Source organism: Scyliorhinus torazame, chromosome 18 (assembly GCF_047496885.1).
Source record: "Scyliorhinus torazame isolate Kashiwa2021f chromosome 18, sScyTor2.1, whole genome shotgun sequence".
Lineage (NCBI taxonomy): Eukaryota > Metazoa > Chordata > Chondrichthyes > Carcharhiniformes > Scyliorhinidae > Scyliorhinus > Scyliorhinus torazame.
The window spans coordinates 152,777,047-152,797,048 of record NC_092724.1 but is presented as its reverse complement, the minus strand read 5'-3'; the positions used below and the strand labels follow the sequence as shown (position 1 = coordinate 152,797,048).

The 20,002-nt window shown below is 48.9% G+C and overlaps 1 protein-coding gene across 6 annotated transcripts in view; it reads left to right on the top strand.

Annotated features, from left to right (window-relative positions):
- The window catches only part of aatkb (apoptosis-associated tyrosine kinase b), a 397,927-nt gene that overhangs the window by 268,677 nt on the left and 109,248 nt on the right, over positions 1–20,002 (top strand). For all 6 annotated transcript variants that reach the window (XM_072483628.1, XM_072483625.1, XM_072483631.1 and 3 more), the window contains one exon: positions 19,572–19,716. In XM_072483628.1, the coding sequence (XP_072339729.1) occupies positions 19,572–19,716 (145 nt within the window). The remainder of the gene's footprint in view (positions 1–19,571; positions 19,717–20,002) is intronic.

The window sequence follows — 20,002 nt, the reverse complement described above, 5'->3', positions numbered from 1 at the left end:
TCACTTCCTTGGCCATCCTCCACACCCTCTGTGGCGACCAGAACTGCACGCAGTATTCCAAATGTGGCCTAACCAAAGTCCTATACAACTGTAACATGACCTGCCGACTCTTGTACTCAATACCCTGTCCAATGAAGACAAGCATGCTGTATGCCTTCTTGACCACTCTATCGACCTGCGTTGCCACCTTCAGGGTACAATGGACCTGAACTCCCAGATCTCTCTGTACATCAATTTTCCCCAGGACTCTTCCATTGACCGTATAGTCCGCTCTTGAATTAGACCTTCCAAAATGCATCACCTCGCATTTGCCTGGATTGAACTCCATCTGCCATTTCTCTGCCCAACTCTCCAATCTATCTATATTTTGCTGTATTCTCTGACAGTCCTCCTCGCTATCTGCAACTCCACCAATCTTAGTATCATCTGCAAACTTGCTAATCAGACCACCTATACCGTCGTCCAGATCATTTATGTATATCACGGTATGGGAGGTGAGGATCTCGAACTTTCCTGTGTCTCGAAAGGGACCTGGCCCGAACCGTAACATTTTCTTCTGTGTCCGTTCCAAGACATTGATGAGAATATTTCGGCCTTCTGTGCAATTCCTTTTGGTTTTATTTAATTGAGATTTCACCTGCCCATTTCCTACGAGGAAGGGTCTCTCTGGGCCATGTACTGAAGTATGAGGGTGATCAGCAAAGAAAGGGTTAATGCGAGGCTGGGGAACAGTAGCACCCACAGTATGGTGTAGAGAGAGGCATGTGACAGTAGATAGGAGACAGAATTGCATGGAGAGATTTGAGTAGGTCAACATGACGCTAGCTCCTGGTCTGGACTATACTTTGTACATATGAATATAATTATGTGTTACCAATAAATACTCCTATTCAACCTTGCAAACCTCTGGACCTCTTTGTGAGACCTACTGAACATAACATGGTGGCGGCTAACGACCAAGCTCCGAACTGAAGAAGCTGATGCAGGACCCAGACTCTGAACATCTAAAAGGACGACATCCTCAGCTGGCTGGGGTGTGCCTGATCCGAGGAGGCAGCTGGGGATTGCCTGAAGGGAGGTTCCATTGCAGACAAGGAGGCTAAAGGGCAGAAGTGATATCCACCATGCGGCTGGGGGATTCCACCAGAGCAGCAACCACCATCGAATGCAGAGCCAAAGGACCTAGCGAGGGCGGGCAAGGCATTCATTCTGGGGCCGACCTGGCCTTTGGAGGACTTTGGGCCCTCGGTTGGTTGGTTCCTGCCGCTGGCCTGGGTTTGGAGTCAGCACCATTGCACATGGCGGCCAAGCTCTGTTCAGGAATAAAATACAGCTGAAGGCTGGAGCGATGGCGAACCTCATTTCAGAGCTCATCAGACCAAGGGCTCGATTTAACGGCCTCGTCCCGCTTGACTTGCTGTCGGGATGAGATGGTTGAATCTCGTGAGAGGCCTCTCGCGAGATTTGCGACGCTCGAGACATCTCATGAGATCCAACCTAACCTCACGGTCTGGATCTCGTCCTCACTGGGCGTGATCCAGATCAGCATATTTAAATGAGACGGATTCTCCCGGTGCCCGGGAGACCTCGCCAGGACGCCATTTTGAATTGGCGCACATAAATGTGGACCAGTCGTAATCACACCTGGGGGTGGTCTCCCAGATCATTGGATACCCCCAGGTAGTTGGAGACAGGGTAGGGTGGCATCCTGACACTCCTCCTGGCACCTTGGCACTGTCATCCTGGCACCTTGGCATGACCAGGCTGGCTGGGGCACTGCTATGAAGCCAGGCTGGCAGTGCTGAGGTGCCAGATTGCCTGTGCAAGGGGTCGTGCCTGGGGGGGAGGGGTCCTGCCCATAAGAGGTGGGGTGAGGGGGGCTCGAAGACCCCAGAAGAGGTAATTTGGGTGAAGTGGGAGGGTCTGGAGGCTGTGGTGGAGGCACTGAGGGGGGGGTTAAAGGATAAAGGCTGCCTTTAAAAATGGCGCCCGATCCACGTGTAGTCTTCTTGCACTGGTGAGCTGGAAATGATTAAAGTGCGGCCCTAACGGGACGTTCCTCATCAAGGCCAAAATATAGGCAAAGTGTCGTTGAAGAGCGGGATCTTTCTTGGCTCAGCAGGTACTGAGAAACAAGCCTGAAACCGGACATAGAATTTTCTTTGTTGAATCGCGCCCCATATATTAGTCCAAGTGGCTGATGATGCCCTTTCAGAGATACTACAGGCAAAATAAGGCCTGACTCTAGAAAAGACCATCCAACTAGTCAGGAAGTCTGAAATTCACCAATAACACCAGCCCATTTTACATGGTGAGGTTCAGTCATGGTATAGGCCAACCTGAACTGTCCTAGTTCATAAAGCAACAATTGGGAAAGAAGACTTCAGATCAAGGAAGACAATATTCAAACTGAGCACACGAGAAAGACCAGGTGCTCTGTCTGAGTGCTGCCCCTGCACCTTGTCTTTCTAGGAATCTCTTCAGAGCAAAGAAACAGCCTCTTTAAAAAAATGCAGTTGGAAATAACATCTACTCAAAAGAGGAAGCACTTCAGAGTTAATGCACCCTGGAGAACTCTTTAGCAAAGCTAAACCCTTCTTTGTCAATCAAGTGATTTGTAATAGGTAATGTACCGTGAATTGAATGTAAACAATGTTGTTCAAAGCTTTTAGGCTTCTCAAACCCAAGGATTTGGTACGTTAAAGGGGAATTAAATTGACTGTGAAAGATGTACTTCAAAGGGAAGATTTTCACCTTCATCTGACAGATCATTGATAGTTACATGCCTGGAGAGACATCAAAGGATTCCAACACATCAGAGGGAAGACTTTTAACTACAACTTGACTTGCTGAAAGATAGTAGTTTAATGATGTTCAAAGCTACAGGGGGAAGACCTGCCCCATGACTCTATCCCGGGAAAGAGCCCCAAATGGAGCCCCTCCAGCCCAGCCTGAACCCCCCGACCCCCGACTCCCACATCCCCTGATTTGTCACCCTGCAGGTAAGTGTAGAGAGGGAACTCACCCCCATTCCTCGGAATCCAGGGCACAACCTCCGCTTGCAGGACCAGGAGAGTTTGGTGCCCGTGGGACTTCCAGCTGGGGGGGGGGGAGCAAACCAGGAGACCAGAGCATCCGGGCAGCACGGTAGCATGGTGGTTAGCACAATTGCTTCACAGCTCCAGGGCCCCATAGTGCTTGGTCACTGTCTGTGCGGAGTCTGCACGTTCTCCCGTGTGTGCGTGGGTTTCCTCCGAGCGCTCCGGTTTCCTCCCACAGTCCAAAGATGTGCAGGTTAGATGGATTGGCCATGCTAAATTGCCCTTAGTGTCCAAAACTGCCCTTAGTGTTGGGTGGGGTTACTGGGTTATGGGGATAGGGTGGAGGTGTTGACCTTGGGTGGGGTGCTCTTTCCAAGAGCCGGTGCAGACTCGATGGGCCGAATGGCCTCCTTCTGCACTGTAAATTCTATGATTCAAACCGGTGAATTATATATAAATACATGCAGATCAGCTGTAATCAGCTTCTCATCTGCTCTGGCCGAGAACCTGATTGGACCTGGCGCTACAGAATAGAAGACTTGCAATGGATTTGACACCAGTCGAGAATACCATTTTGGCCCTTGCTCCCGATTCAAAGGGCCATTGGGAATCCCACCTGAGACTAATGGCCAGTTCAACTCCAAGGAGCACATAAAAGTGAATCAGATCGAGACAACCAAGTGCGGGAAGCACAGAATGCTATGAGTTCAACTCCAAACCAACACAGCTTGCCCCAAGCAACTGAGCCTACACTCTGCCAAGTGTGTCCAGAACGAGATCTGGCAGAATTGTCAAGCCTCCAGACTGACTGGATTTATCACAGAATCACAGAAAATACAGTGCAGAAGAGACCCTTCGGCCCAGCGAGTCTGCACCAACGCACGAAGACACAAGAATGAGCAGGTTATTTCACCAGGAAAGTTTCGAGAGGTGAGCTTTGTATCCACTAGAGATGGGGCAGCAGGTAAAGAAAGATTGTGCTGAAAGTGCACTGGGTAGAGACTTGTGGCGAGGAAGGCAGGGGTAGAATAAGGATGTTCGGCACAGTGAAGGTTAATTTGGGACTGGAGAATAGTACAGCCCACAGTATGATGTAAAGAAACAAAGTTGTTCACGGCGCCGAAGTCCCAGGTTCGATCCCGGCTCTGGGTCACTGTCCGTGTGGAGTTTGCACATTCTCCCCGTGTTTGCGTGGGCTTCGCCCCCACAACCCAAAGATGTGCAGGCTAGGTGGATTGGCCACGCTAAATTGCCCCTTAATTAGAAAAAATGAATTGGGTACGCTAAATTTTACAAAAAAGATGCAAAGTTGTATGGAGAGACTAGAGTGGGTCAGCATGATGGAGGAGCCTAGTTTGGGTTATACTTTGTACATATGCATAGAGGTTTTTTTTAAAGTATTTTTAGTCAACTTTTTAGCATTTTAACATTTTACAAACAAAACAAAAACATTATGCCCCCAAATACAATAAACCTTGCACCAAACCCCCTCCCCGCCTCCCCAGTGCCCTCCCCCCAACAGTTGACGGTAACTAGCTCTCCAAAACCCCTGTGGAACCCCTCATCTGCCCCCTTAGGGAAAAGTTCACCTTCTCAAGATGGAAGAACTCCATTAGATCCCCCAGCCATGCCAGGGCACAGGATGGAGAAGCTGACTCCACCCCAACAGAACCCGCCTGTGAGCGATCAACGAGGCAAAGTCTAACATCTGCCCCCCCCGCTCCCATCTGCAACTCCGGCAGCTCCGACTCCGCGAATGTGGCCCTCAGGGCACCCGGCTCCCAATCCACCTACAGGATCGCCAACATGGTGCTGAAAGACGATCCCCAAGAGTTCTCCAACTTTGAGCAGGACCAGACATGTGGACATTATTAACCAGACCCCCCACCGCCCCCAACTCACACCGTTCGCAAGTATCTTCTACCCTGTGCACCACCTTCAGCTGCATCAACCCCAGCCTCCTGCACAAGTTTGAGGACATTCACCCTCCTCAGCACCTCACACCACAGTCCCTCCTCCCGCCATCCTCAACTCCTCCTCCCCTTTCCATAACACCCTCCATAGACTCCTTATCCTCCTCCAAAACCCTTCCATAAATCGCCAAGACGACCTGACCCTCCAACCCCATTACCGACAGTACCTTCTCCAACAACGAGGAGGCACACGCTGTTGTAAAGGTCGGCAAAACCTTTCTAGTAAAGTCCTGCACCTGCTTATACTGAAAACCCTCCTCAACTCCTTCAAGCTTGTGAACCGCCCCCTCCAAAACAAATCCTTCATCTCCTTCACCCCTCGACACACATGCATATATATATTTTTTTAAATAAATTTAGAGTACCCAATTTCTTTTCCAATTAATGGGCAATTTAGCGTGTTCAATCCACCTACCCTGCACATCTTTGGTGTTGTGGGGGGTGAAACCCATGCAAACACGGGGAGAATGTGCAAACTCCACACGGACAGTGACCCGGGGCCGGGTTCGAACCTGGGGCCCTCGGCGCCGTGAGGCAACGGTGCTAACCACTGCGCCACTGAGCCGCCCACATATGTATATAGTTATGTGCTACCAATAAACACGACTGTTCAACCTTACAAGTCTCTGAACCTCTTTGTAAGTCCCACTGAACAAGCCCTCTCAACACTTACCCTTCGAATTGGTGGATAAATCACACCCTGATATTGTGGCTAGCAATCTGCTAAATTTAAGTTTAAAAGCGGCCACGGTAAGCACAGTGGTTAGCACTGTTGCTTCACAGCGCCCAGGGTCCCGGGTTCAATTCCCGGCTTGGGTCACTGTCTGTGCGGAGTCTGCACGTTCTCCCCGTGTCTGCGTGTGGTTTCCTCCGGGTGCTCCGGTTTCTTCCCATAAGTCCCGAAAGACGTGCTGTTAGGTGAATTGGACATTCTGAATTCTCCCTCCGTGTACCCGAGCAGGCGCCGGAGTGTGGCGACTAGGGGATTTTCACAGTAACTTCATTGCAGTGTTAATGTAAGCCTACTTGTGACAATAATAAAGGTTATTCTGAGCATGGTTATGGAATGAACACTGGGGTTGTGGGGGCAAAGCTGGAAGGACTCTTTCAAGAGCCAGTACACGAATGGTGGACTAAATGGCCTCCCCAGCTGTGAGATTCTATAAATAATTAAGAGCAATGATTGGAACATTGAAAAACGGCCTCTAATTGAATACGAATGCAGACTGCATGCAGTACCTCAGAATACTAAATAATGGCCAATTCTGCAAAAACACCACATCCATATCAAATAAGCAAAATACTTTCAAAACAAGGTATGATCTCAGTTCCTTTGTGAACAAATGTAACATTTTACAATTCTTTCCCCACCTTTCACAAATCACACTCGATCACACTCGGATTGGGGGCCATTTGAAGCTGCATTTCACTGAAGGTTTGATATTCTGAGCTTGTGCGCACAGGTGCCAGAAAGTAACTTAATCCACAATAATCATATAATGTAGATAAATAACATACTCCCCGACCACAGGAAAGTAATATTTAAATGCACGCAGAAGAGTTAGCAACACCGTGCCTGTAAACCCAGTGCCCCCAATGTGTCATCCAGCCTGCTCTCATGCATTCGGAATGTCACAAATCATTATATTGATTGCGTGGCAACGGTGGAATTTTCTGATTTAAAGGGAGTTCACCCACCCACTGACAACACAAGGCGAACTGTGAAGGTCAGACCCAGGAAGAAGCGGGAGGCCCCCTGAGGACATTTCGGCTCCTAACATTTTGAAAGGCGTAAGTGCCCTGCAACATTGTTTCTGTAAATTATGAAGGTTTAGCTGGTTGTAAAAAAGCTTTGGTGATGTGGTTCTCTAACGTAAGCCTACATTTGTAGTTAGCACCAGCCTGCTACTTGTACTATTGTCTTCAAAGTAAATGCTCAATACCCATACAGAATAAACTTAAAGTGGGTGCTCTTTCCAAGGGCCGGTGCAGACTCGATGGGCTGAATGGCCTCCTTCTGCACTGTAAATTCTATGATTCGATGAATACTCTTTATTATAATATACTTGGAAATCAGGTATTTGCTAAGGGAGATTAACATTCTGTTCATGATAAGGCAAAGGATATGATGCAAATAGAGATGTCACTCCTGATAACAGCAAAATACATACAGGAAGAATCATTTGGCTGTACAGGTACTACATTAATGGTGTTCAAATCGTTAAGGGTGAAGCTGACAGAGATCTACGGGTCTTAGGCTCAGTGATCATGATTTTCAATCAACGGCACAGGAGGAATCAACAAGTCAAAATAATGCTGAACAACATGGTCAGATCCCGCATTCAGTACTGTTTCCTGATTGGCCAGCCAGACAGAGACACATATTGAAGCACTGGAGGCTGTTCAGAGAAGTACCTCGAGTCAGAGATCTGAGCTATAAGGGAAGACTGGAGATCTGTACGTGTGAAGATATGTCCCAATAATTGGCTGATCGAATCAAACAACATGTTCTTCCGGCTGTTCGTAATAAGCAAAATACAGACCAAACTCAACCAGCCCAAAGCAAAACATCCACTATTAGATGCGATTCCGCGATTGGACAGCACTTGCTGCACAATGCTGAGCGCGCTCATGGTCACACTGACAATCAAATTGGTCAAGCTCGCAATGTGACTAATTTACACTTGCTCGAAGCGACGTACATTCCTAAACAAGGACCTGTTACATGGAAACAAAGGGAATATGCTCAAGTCCTGAGCCTTTTTTGAACTACCCAGAAGCTTGTGGAGGCTATAATCCCTCACTGTTTTCCCCAAGGCAATACCTTGGTCACTCACAGTCAACCACTCAGTACCCCTTTTCCTCTGTTGTACAAATTGTTGTGATGGTTTGAAATTTGGTATTCTTGCATTTGTCCTAATGAATGCGAGATGAAAAGCTTTAGCAACATGGGTGAAATTCTCCGGAAACGGCGCGATGTCCGCCAACTGGCGCCCAAAACGGCGCAAATCAGACGGGCATCGCGCCGCCCCAAAGGTGCGGAATGCTCCGCATCTTTGGGGGCTGAGCCCCAACGTTGAGGTGCTAGGTCGGTGCCGGACGAATTTCCGCCCCGCCAGTTGGCGGAAAAGGCCTTTGGTGCCCCGCCAGCTGGCGCGGAAATGACATCTCCGGGCGGCGCATGCGCAGGAGCGTGTGCGGCCGCTGACAGCTTCCCGCGCATGCGCAGTGGAGGGAGTCTCTTCCGCCTCTGCCATGGTGGAGACCGTGGCGAAGGCGGAAGGGAAAGAGTGCCCCCACGGCACAGGCCCGCCCACGGATTGGTGGGCCCCGATCGCGGGCCAGGCCACTGTGGGGGCACCCCCCCGGGGTCAGATCGCCCCGCGCCCCCCCCTAGGACCCCGGAGCCCGCCTGCGCCGCCCTGTCCCGCCAGTAAGATAGGTGATTTAATTTACGCCGGCGGGACAGGCATTTTAGCGGCGGGACTTCGGCCCATCCGGGCCGGAGAATCAAGCGGGAGGGCCCGCCAACCGGCGCGGCGCGATTCCCGCCCCCCGCCGAATCTCAGGTGCTGGAGACTTCGGCAACCGGCGGGGGCGGGATTCACGCCAGCCCCCGCCGATTCTCCGACCCGGCGGGGGGTCGGAGAATCTCGCCCCATGTCTCTCTTCTCAGCACTATTCTCCATTACCAAGGGACTGTTCGTCTTTCTTATAAACAGTAAAACATTTCTTGTGCTACATATTTGGAATAATGCCCTCAATGTATAGATGTTGTTGAAGGAATAATCTTTTGCAACAATACAACTATATTGTAAAGGAGATTTATCTTATATTGGTGAAGAGGTAAAGCTTCATTCTAGCATGGAATCCAAACTGTACTGAGCAGCTGCAAAACATTTCCATGGTTATATTATATCAACAAAGATAATTGTACAACCACACCATGCAGAAGGTCAGGATGGATTTGAGATTCGTGGTTTCAGATTTCAGTGCTGCTGCAGTCACTGCTCGTTCTGGTGAACTCGACACTCATTTCACAAAGGACGAAGTCAACCAGCGGAACAGTCTGTTGCCTTTAAAAGGCCAAACCATAAAGATCTCTGCGAGCCGGTTAGATCGCGGCAGAGGCCGAAATCGGGATCCATGCCAGGCGCCGATCAGTTTCCGATCTAACCGTCCCACTCCCGTTGATTGGTTCTGGGTCCCACCTAGACATGGCGATAAACCAGTTGACACCAATTGAGGCCAATCTCCATCTCATTAACGGTCAGACCCCCTATTTAATGGCCTCCCATGATCTCACCAGCTCCGCAGCGAGCGGTAAAGTGGGCACCCTTTAGCACTCCTGGCCCAAGTAATATTCCCGGCACGGGTCTGGGGTCCGATGCCCAGGGACCCTCTGCTGTGGCCCGGGGGGGGGGGGGGGGGGGGGGGGGTGCAGTGCAGGGCACCCCAGCACAACCAGGGGAATCGAGGGTATCAAAGTGGAAGCCATCACTGATTGTCGCTCTCCCACCCTCTCCAATTCCTCGCAGATATCACATTAAGGATGGTGTTTGTTGACGCCGCAGTAGCTGCCCTCGCGGTGCTGGTGGCAGTCTAAGCTGGAGAAGATGGAGGCAGCAGCCTCGACGCAGGCTCAAGGCAGCAGCACATGTACAGGGGCCCGCCCCACACCCTGAGGATCCGGCCGCCCAACAGGCTGGGCAAGTACCCAGAGGGAGGCTGGGGACGGCCCAAGGTGTACAGGCAGCGCTGGTTGTTTGAGGAGATGCCAGACAACATGCGCCGTCAATAAGGGGACGGTGCGGCACCTGTGCCATGTCCTTGCGGACTTGGCACCACGTGGAGCATGAGGACACACACTCCCGCTTTGGGTTAATTCCAGGGATCGAGCGGGGACTAATGTGGCATTTCACAACTTTACCCACAAGTGCATCCCTGGACCAACCCAACAAGATGCCCTGGCTGCAGGATTCTCTGCCATCGCCAGGATGCCCCAGGTCCCGGGGGTAACAGATGGCAGGCATGTCGCCTTGCACACAACAGGTCAACAGAGAGTGCCCTTCATTAACTGGAAGGGGTTTCCACTCCCTGAATGATCAGCCTGTGTGTGACCACCATCTCCAGATCATGCATGTGTGTGCAGGCTTCCTGGGGAGTGTGCACTACAGCTCTATCCTGGGGCAGATGGAGATCCCTGGTGTCTTCGAGGAACATCCCAGGATTACAGGTTGACTCTTGGGGGATAAGATTACCCACTGAGGTCCTGGCTAGTACGCCAGTACGGAGGCCGGAGACCGAGGTGAAGACCCGGTGTAACGAGGCCCATGTGACCACCCAGCTGTCATTGAGCAGTGCATCAGACTGCTCAAAATGCGGTTTCCGATGCCTCGATTGCTCTAGTGGTGCCCTGCAGTACACCGCCCAGAGGGTCACCCACTTTGTGGTGGGCTGTTGCGCCCTCCACAACCTGGCATAGCAGCGGGGTTACGTGCTGGAGGGGGAGGAGGAGGGACGTGCTGCCTCATCTGAGTAGGGGTTTGAGGAGGGGCTGGATCAGGAGGGGCTGGAGGACCCACGGGAACAGCTGGTGGATGACGGACTGGCAGCGGTGGCGGGGGTCCTGAATGCCAGAGAACCAGGGAGACCCTCATCCTCGCCCGCTTCTCATAGATGGGGCTTCATCCACCACCTCAGCCCTTCTCCCCTACCCACCCATCTCCCCCCCTCACCCTTCCTTCCTGATCCTCTGCCTCCCCCCCCCCTCCCCCCCCCCCCCCCCCCAACCATTTCCACACCCGCCCCAGCCCCCAACCACCGTACCACCTACCCAGGGTGTGTGTAACATCACTCCAGGGTGATGGGCCTGTGCTGGCACTGGCAGTGAGTCACTCTACAAGGCAGAAGGGTGATGATAATCCGCTGTGAGGTAAGCACTGGTGCTCCTCAATCAAGGCCATAGTCTGACACCTGTCTTTCTGCTGGCAGCGAGCTCACATCCATCACCTGGACCACTGTGCCCGGCCTGCAGTGCGGAATAATGTGACAGAGGCTTCACATGTCTCAGGTGTAACGTGTTTTAATCGAGACCCTAACTACCGATGGTGCCGCCCCCCCAGTGATCCTTTACTGTTTGATCCCTCCGAGCTCTGTGCTCCCCAGCTACGTCTAGGTATGACCCCAGGAAGTACATCAGAGGTGGAGACAACCTGCTGCTTTCCACGCTCCCTGGCCTTTGATGTCCCGAGCGTGTGTCCTCTGGACGGCTTGCGGTCGGAGGGCCCCGGCCAACTTGCCAGTGGCATCACCTCACCGTGCCACCCTGTCCGCCCGCTGACCTCGAGACGTGCCGTTGTCAGGAGTGCAGGACTCGAGTGAGCTGGAGACCGCCGTTATCTCCCTGTTGGAAGGCTCCGGGTTGGCCTCCGGCGTTCCCTCCTCCCGGTCGGTGCTCGTAAGGCCCTGAGGGTCACCTTGGGATGGAGGGGCAGCTCCGTGAGCTCCCTGCATCATCTGGCTCTGTCAGCCCTGGCAGCTCCCCATTGTGGGCATCATAGTGTCAACGCCCTCAGCGATGCTCCTCTGTGACTGATTTATTGTTAGGTCTGTGCTCTCTGCCCCTTCCTGTCATGGTCTGTTTTTCACTTCCTGCAATAATACCTTGCTCTCTCTTTTGCTTTTCCTCTACTCTTTAATTTACCACATTTTCCCAAAATTGATCCCTTACCCCCCACTACATTGTTTACAACATTCTGTACTTCCCTCGGTATACAGCTGGCAAGAACATCAGTCCAGCACAGTTTAGGTGTTGACCGTCCCAATGGTCCAGAGTCCACTTACCCCAGTACTGGACCCAGTGCCCCATGGATCGGAACCCACTTCTCACACACCAGTCTTTGAGCCACGCATTCATCTCCCTATTCTGATGTGTCCAATGCCAATTTACAGGTGGCTCAGGTAATAATCCAGAGATTAGACATGGACATGGAATCCCTACAGTACGGAAGGAGGACATTCAGTCCATTGAGTCTGCACCGACCCTCTGAAAGAGTGCCATACCCAGGCCCATGACCCCACCCTACCCTCCCAACACCACCTAACCTTTTGGACACTAAGGGGAAATTTTAACATAGCTAAGCCTCCTAACCTGCACATCTTTGGACTGTGGGAGGAAACTGGAGCACCCGGAGGAAACCCACGCAGACACGGGGAGAATGTGCAAATTCCACACGGTCATCACCAAGCTGAACCCGAGACTCTGGCGCTGTGATGACCTTTGAGGTTCTGCTTCTTAATTTGGTGCCAAGGTCTCATACTGGCTCTGCAGAACCTCCTTCTTTGTCCTGCCTATATCATTGGAACCTAGATGGACCTCAATGACTGGGTGCTCCCCCTCCCACTGCAAGTTTCTCTCCAGCCCCAACCAGATGTGCTGAATCCTGCCCCCAGGGCACCATTACATTGCTTGTTATCCCCTGCCCTTGAATGACTTCCTGTACCACGGTACTATGGCCCATTAGCTCATCCACCCTGCAGCCCCACTTTCATCCAAACAAGCTGGACAAACCTCAAACATGTAGGACAATTGCAAGGACCAAGGCTCCTGCCCTCTCGGTCCCTTTACCTGCCTCATTTGCAATCACACCCTCCTGTGCCTGACCACTGACCAAATCAGAAGACCCTATCAGATGGGGTGTGACTGCCTCCTGGAATAACATGACCAGGTAACCTTCCCCTCCCTGAGTTACATTCGCGCCACACACGTGTCAGGCAATGACCATGTCCGAATAAGAGAGAATTAAACCATCGCCCCTTGACATTCAATAGCATTACCGTCACTGAATTCCCCACTATCAACATCCTGGGGGTTACCATTGACCAGAAACTCAACAGGACCAGCCATATAAATACTGTGGCTACAAGAGCAGGTCAGAGGCTAGGAATCCTGCGGCGGGTTACTCACCTCCTGACCCCCCAAGGCCTGTCCACCAACTACACGTCACAAGTCTGGAGTGTAATGGAGTATTCCCCTCTTGCCTGGATGAGTGCAGCTCCAACAATACTCAAGAAACTCGATATCATCCAGGACAATGCAACCCACTTGATTGGCGTCCCTTCCACAAATATTTGAATCCTCCATCACCAATGAACAGTAGCAGTCGTGTGTACCATCTACAAGATGCACTGCAGTAACTCACCAAGACTCCTTAGTCAGCAGGTTCCAAACCCACGACCGCTACCACCTAGAAGGACAAGAGCAGCAGATACTTGTGAACCCCGCTGCCTGGAGGTTCCCCTCCAAGTCCCTCACCATCCTGACTCGGAAATATATCGGCCGTTCCTTCACCATCGCAGGGTTAAAATCCTGGAAGTCCCTCCCTAGCACTGTGGGTGTACCTGCACCACATGGACTGCAGAGGTTCAAGAAGGCAGCTCACCACCACCTTCTCAAGGGGCAATTAGAGATGGGCAACAAAATGCTGGCTTAGCCAATGGACACCACATCCCGTAAAAATGAATTTTAAAAAAGAAATGTGCCCCAGTGTCTGCAGTCCGGCCTCCAGCTCAATAACACTGATGCCAACGCCCCTGCAGTTGCAAACACGTAACTGCAGGTCACGCCGGTATAGAGAAGCTCCCACTTCCGGCAATGGCAGGAAATCAGCTGCTCTGCTATCTCCAAAATGTGTTCATTAACTAATAATTACTAATCAATTTATAATTTAAAAAGCCGCCTCCCACTGGCAGTAAACTTTACGTTACTGATAAAACGTACAGTTTCTAATAATACCAGTTACTGATTCCCCTGCTCCTTCTGCTGCACCAAAGTGGAAATTAAATACTGGAGGGTCAAGAATTTTCAAGTTAGAGATCAATAGATTATTGTGAGGTAGAAGTATCAAAGGATATGGAGAAAAGGTGGGCCAATGGAGCTCAGATAAAGGTTAATCATAATCTAACTGAATGGTGAAACAGGCTTGATGCTCCGTTCCTTTTCTTATGTTATTGTGCAGCACACCAAATTACATTTGTGGCCTTTCCCCCTCTCTCTGTCGGCCTTCTCCTTCAACCTTGCTGCCTTTTCACCTTTTCTCTCTTTGCCTATTGTGGTAGTCACCACTGTTGTATTATATTGTATATATGCGTATTACGGTAAAGCCCCTGTACTACAGGTAGCGGGGTAGATCCCTGCCTGCTGGCTCCGCCCAGGAGGCGGAGTATAAATGTGTGTGCTCTCCGAACAGCAGCCATTTTCGTAAGCTGCTGTAGGAGGCCACACATCTCTGTGTAATAAAGCCTCGATTACATTCTACTCTCGTCTCGTCGTAATTGATAGTGCATCACCTATCCACCTCTCTCTCTCCCCCTTTCCACTTCTCTCTCTCCACCTTTTACCCTCTCTCTGTTTTGTCCTTATCTCTCCACTTCTCTCCTCTCTCTGTATCTTTCCACTTCTCTTGCTCCACCGCTGCAATTCTATTTCCACCTTTAAATACCTACTCAAACCTTGCGTTTGTGACCATGTCCATTTGTCAAGAACTCTGTGTTTTTCCTTACAAAACATTAAAGACGCTGTATAATTGTATTCTTGCATTATTGAAACCGATTGCACAATCACCAGTCTACCACACAACCAAAAGCAATGAACTCTTCAGCAAACAAGAACAGAGAATGCTGGGAAAAACTTGGCCGGTCTGGCAGCACCTGTGGAGAGAGAACACAGAGTTAAGGGGCTGGATTCTCCAGCCTGCCGCTGTCAATGTGAATTCCCGTTGAAGCCACCGACGGGACTGGAAAATCTCACCACCAGCGAATGGCAGGAGAATTCCGGCCAATGTTTCAAATCTGTTTGGCTCGTCACCAGAACTAAAGAGAGAGGGAAACGTGTTGGACATTATATTGTAGCTGGGGAGAGATTGCAACAAGATGCGGCAACCTTAAAAACAAGTGACAGGTGGCCTGGTGAGGAGGGTTATTGCATTGAGACAATAAATGTATGGAATATTTCTCAAAAAAGGGGTTAAGATGGAGGAGAGCGGTAGCTCTTGAGCAATGTGGATGGCAAATGTTGCCAAAATCTGCCACTTTGGTAATACAATCATAATACAGGTATGAAGGGATTCCTGTGTTGTGCCTTTTTGCTGCAAGATATTTAGTACTTAAGTTCGGATTATAAAATTAATTTTGGCGTGTAGAATCAAGTGCAAATTCACAGGACTACTTCATGGCTTCTGTTCGTTACGGTCTTCCTTTGAACTCACTTCGGAATCTCATCATTTGGAATGTAAGAGTCAAGTTCAAAACTATTCAGATAGCAACAGGAGAAAAAAAGCTGTGACAAAATTATAAAGACCCGTCTGTCATCATTCAAATTAGATGGAGGCCACCTCACAAGCAGAATTAATGTCGAGAAATACTTACCATTCTTCGGATTTTTGTGGAGGCTTTTGGCATTTTCTTTTTAGACAAAGTGCAAAGTCAGTTGGCACGAATTGATGGCTCCGCCGATGCTCTGATCCTGTTGACCGTGGCCATTCAAAAGGCCATAAATTCAACCAGAAAGTTCTCTGTGAAAAGAGTCGAACAAAGAGAATGTTTGACAATATATCCACTTTATCGTTCAGAGCATCAGCCATACTCAGTGTAATTGTGGACGGAAAGATTCCTGAGAAAGAGTCCGTGAGTTTCGTATCCCTCTCGGTGTAGGAGGCGGTTTTGAGACGGTAAGAAGAAGGGAGACAACACAGAGTCCAATCCAGAAGATGCACAAATGAAATTAGAGGCTGAAGAAACTTGGAGATTTATCCCATCAGTAACCAGCAAATTATCTAAGAGCCAGAGAATCCTTCTGGTAGCTGGTATTTAACAAAACTCTTGGTATGGTCGATGTTGACGGAACCAACAAGCAGTTGGGGCCACAATCAGAAAATAATATTTTTCCTCTGACTGACTTCCCTGAATGCTCTGGACGGAATGCTCAAGTGTCTTGGTGTGCCTCTCAGCTGATGGCACAATAGGCGTTACCATAGAGGGTTACACTTATTGAAAGGTAAGGTCATTTAGCCATCTTGTATTCTTCCTTTGGGATGTTTTGAATGCTGATGGCAGGAAAGATGTGGCGAAGATGAGTAAAGATCATGAAATGATGATTTATAACAGCAAAGACATTGCCTTATTGCAGATCTTCTGACTTTGAGCACAGTAAGAAGTCTTACAACACCAGGTTAAAGTCCAACAGCTTTGTTTCAAATCACTAGCTTTCGGAGCACTGCTCCTTCCTCAGGTGAATGAAAAGGTAGGTTCCAGAAACATATACATAGACAAAGTCAAAGATGCAACACAATGCATTGATTGCGAGCATTTGCAGGTAATTAAGTCTTTACAGATCCTGCAAATTAATTACCTGCAAATGCTCGCATTCAAAGCATTGTGTTGCATCCTTGACTTTGTCTATATATATGTTTCTGGAACCTACCTCTTCATTCACCTGAGGAAGGAGCAGTGCTCCGAAAGCTAGTGATTTGAAACAAACCTGTTGGACGTTAATCTGGTGTTGTAAAACTTCTTACTGTGCTCACCCCAGTCCAATGCTGCCATCTCCACATCAATGTACATTAAGAAAGAGGGTGGATCTCACTGGACGATGTATCTGGTTTGGTGAAAATGCAGCTCTCTAAACGTGCTAAGCGGCACTGGATGCAACGAGCTGACTCAATTTTAATTATCATTTTTTTGGGGAGCTGTGGTAAGAGTTCCAAGATCCTTGATCTCTGATTGCAGGAATTCCTGATGTTAGATCCTTGCCCTGCTTTACCCTGACAATCCATTAGTCCTTAGATAGCTGCACCAGCAGCAAAGTTATATCATGTTTCAATTGGGTCACTTGCTTTTTTCAGTTCTATGATTTCATGAGGCCAAGCCTAGTTTATCGTCGCTCTGTCATTGCCACAGTCCACCTCGTCTATTTTGCTATTCGTCTCTTCTTGAAGCCAAAATCTCCTCCTTTGATTGAGTGACCATTTACTTGTTTGAGTTCTCATGCATACTGTATAGAGCACCATCAGTCTCAGTTGCAATGCTGTGCTCCAGAGAGCCTACTGATAATGGGTCGCAGGTGAGTCTGCCTTTCACTTTTGTTTTTTGCGGTAAAGAGAGAAGAAAGTTTGTGCCTATCTCCCTCCCTAACAGCGCCGTGAGTAGACCTACACCAGCGATTCAAAAGGCAGCTCAGCCCCACCTTCTTCGCAAGGGCAATTGGAGACAGGCTGAATGTTACAAACTATCCTTGCAGCTCATGATAGAATGGCAAAAGCCCATTCTGCAATTTATAGCAGTAGGTTTTTTTTTGTGACGGTTTTGGATAGAACCAGGCTCTGGAACCAAGGTGTTAGCAGATCAGCAGCAGACATCCAGTACTCCGTCCAAGAGCCCATTCTTCATGTTGCATCTGAGCAGGGATTTACTCATCAGGTATGCTTTTGAGAAAGCAAAGGGTATCGCTGACATTGAAGGCAATTCTCTGGAGTGCCAGATGACCGATGATATTGGTGAAGCGGAAATGAATCAGTGATATAAAGAGAACAAATCTGACCAAGTGAAGTACTTCAAGAGTGTACCAGATTTAGGTGGACAGTAGAGGGTGAGGGGGTAAAGTGGATGGGAATATCACAAAAAGGTAAAGAAATATGGGTGAAGAGGAGAAGCAAGAGTGAGACAAAAAATAACTGATGAAAAAGCAGACAGAAGAGTTGTAGACTATCTGGTTCGACAATAATCACCTGTTGTAGTTGAAACTTTCCATTTTCCCCAAGGGTCAAAGTTGATCATCCCAGGGTAAGAATTATTTTAATGATGTTTTTCAAGTGTTGAATCTCGGTTAAGATTCCCTGACTTGCTGCTGATTTTCTACCTCGTTATTATTCTACTTTTTAGCTAACATCCTGAAATAAATGATTTCACTCAGGGTTATTAGAACGTAGAATTTGTAACCACCTGGTGTGGTTAAAGTTAACAGCACAGATATATTTACTGAAACTTTGTGCAGTGCTTAAAAAAAAAACCTGAGAGAAATACAAGGTTAGAATTCATCTTCAAGTAAAATTAATTCCAAAGTCAAGGAACTTAAAAAGCCTAAAAGCCCAGTGATTGGGATATTTCTCATGAGATTGTGGGCAAATTTCCCCAAAGTCACAGAGCTTCCTGAATTCCTGCGAAGTTAAAAAGGCAGAAGGGACACCTGAGAGGAGAAGGATAAAGTAAATGGAATCAGAATGAATCACAGGACCACACATTTTGTTCAGACTGCATAATAAGTAGTGTAGATGAGTGATGCTAAACTGGGTAATCAAGACACAAAATAACAGTGGTCATTAACAGCATAACCGCTGAGCTGTCAGATCATCCAGTGGCTGACACACAGCTGAAGTGATGTCCTACTGAGAACCATTATATGGAGTTGCACAGCTATGGTGCTGAAGCCTGTTTTCTATGCACTGACCAAAAGTAGATATCCAGATTGTTTGACTTGTCTCTCGGGCTGCAGAAGTTTTCTGTTACTTGCATTTCTGCCACTGCCCCCGCCCCCCCCCCCCCCCCCCCCCCCCCCCCACCCCCAAAAGCTTTTGACCAACTACGGTTGAAACTTTGACAGATTGGTTGGGATACTCATTATCGTAGAAACTCATTGCGGGGATTTTGAGGGCAGCAAAGATTGAGCGCGATACATTGCATTGAAATATTTCTTAGTCTGAAGGAAGGGTCGTGTTCATTGTACCTTGCTAACCTATACCAAGATGGAATGGAGAACGGGGCCTATTTAATTTCCAAAGACAGGGGTGTTCAGTTTGCAGCTGATGGACACATCTGTTGTAGCATGCCCGCGCCCTTACCATCTTGACCCCATGAAGCGCAAGAAACCTGATCCATTTTTTCCATGTATCCAAATCTGAGAGGTTTGTTCTGTCGGAATTCTGCGGGCTCGGAAAAGGTTGGAGAAGGTGGGTATATGGGATTGGATTGCAACTCAATCATGACCTCGTCGATTGGTGGAGCTGGCTCGAGGACTTAAATGGCCTCCTCCTGTACCTACATTCCAATTTATGGCACTTTGCCTAATTGGTATATAAATGTTAAATTGGAGAACACCAAGGTGTCTTAACATCAGTAATTTGAATACATGGAAGTTAATGGGAGCATTGAATCGCGACTTTCTCTGTGGCTCCTGAGGTTTCTCAATTCACAGAGTGTCTACAACCTATGTTTCAAAGAGGATAGCCGATTGAACAGAAATGCCTAATATCTCGTTGCTTGCTTGGCGCTTGTCAAACTATTTTCAGAGTCGATCTGTTCGATATTATCATAATTTTCCAGTATGAATTCTGCATGTTGAAACCCGCCTTCGAAGCAGCTTTCGCTCCACCTGTCTATAACCAGACTTCTTCAGGTTGTGAGAGTAAGTAACGGCCGACTTGAGAAAAACTGGGAATTAAGAGAATTCCCAAGTCCGGCCAAGAGTAAAAGTAAAGTGACCCCTTTCTTTTTTTGCTTGCAGGAGTTTGAGAATAATGAGGGCGAGGATTACACAGGAGAATTTTCACCCCGCACCACGTCCTCGTCACAGAATGGACCTGAGGTTTACATCCTGCCACTCACCGAGGTTTCATTCCCTGTGTCAAAACAGCCATCTGCACGTCCAGGTAAAAAAAAAGCACAGTGGGACTTCCTTGTGAATAATGGCTCACGGTGCTGACGTGATCCCATTGCACAAATGTCGTGTTACCAGAAGGTGAACAAAGTGAGCCACATTCTGATATTGTCTGCGCTTGGACAGCCTCGAAGGGTCAATGGCTCTGTGGGGATTCCGAAATGGAATAATTTCCCACTTCCAAAGCTGACTCCTCCCTCCTGATGGCCCCGTTTCCAGCTTCCCCTCGACCCTCTGTCTGATGACTGGGCCCAGACTGGCCGTGAGCTGACTACGAG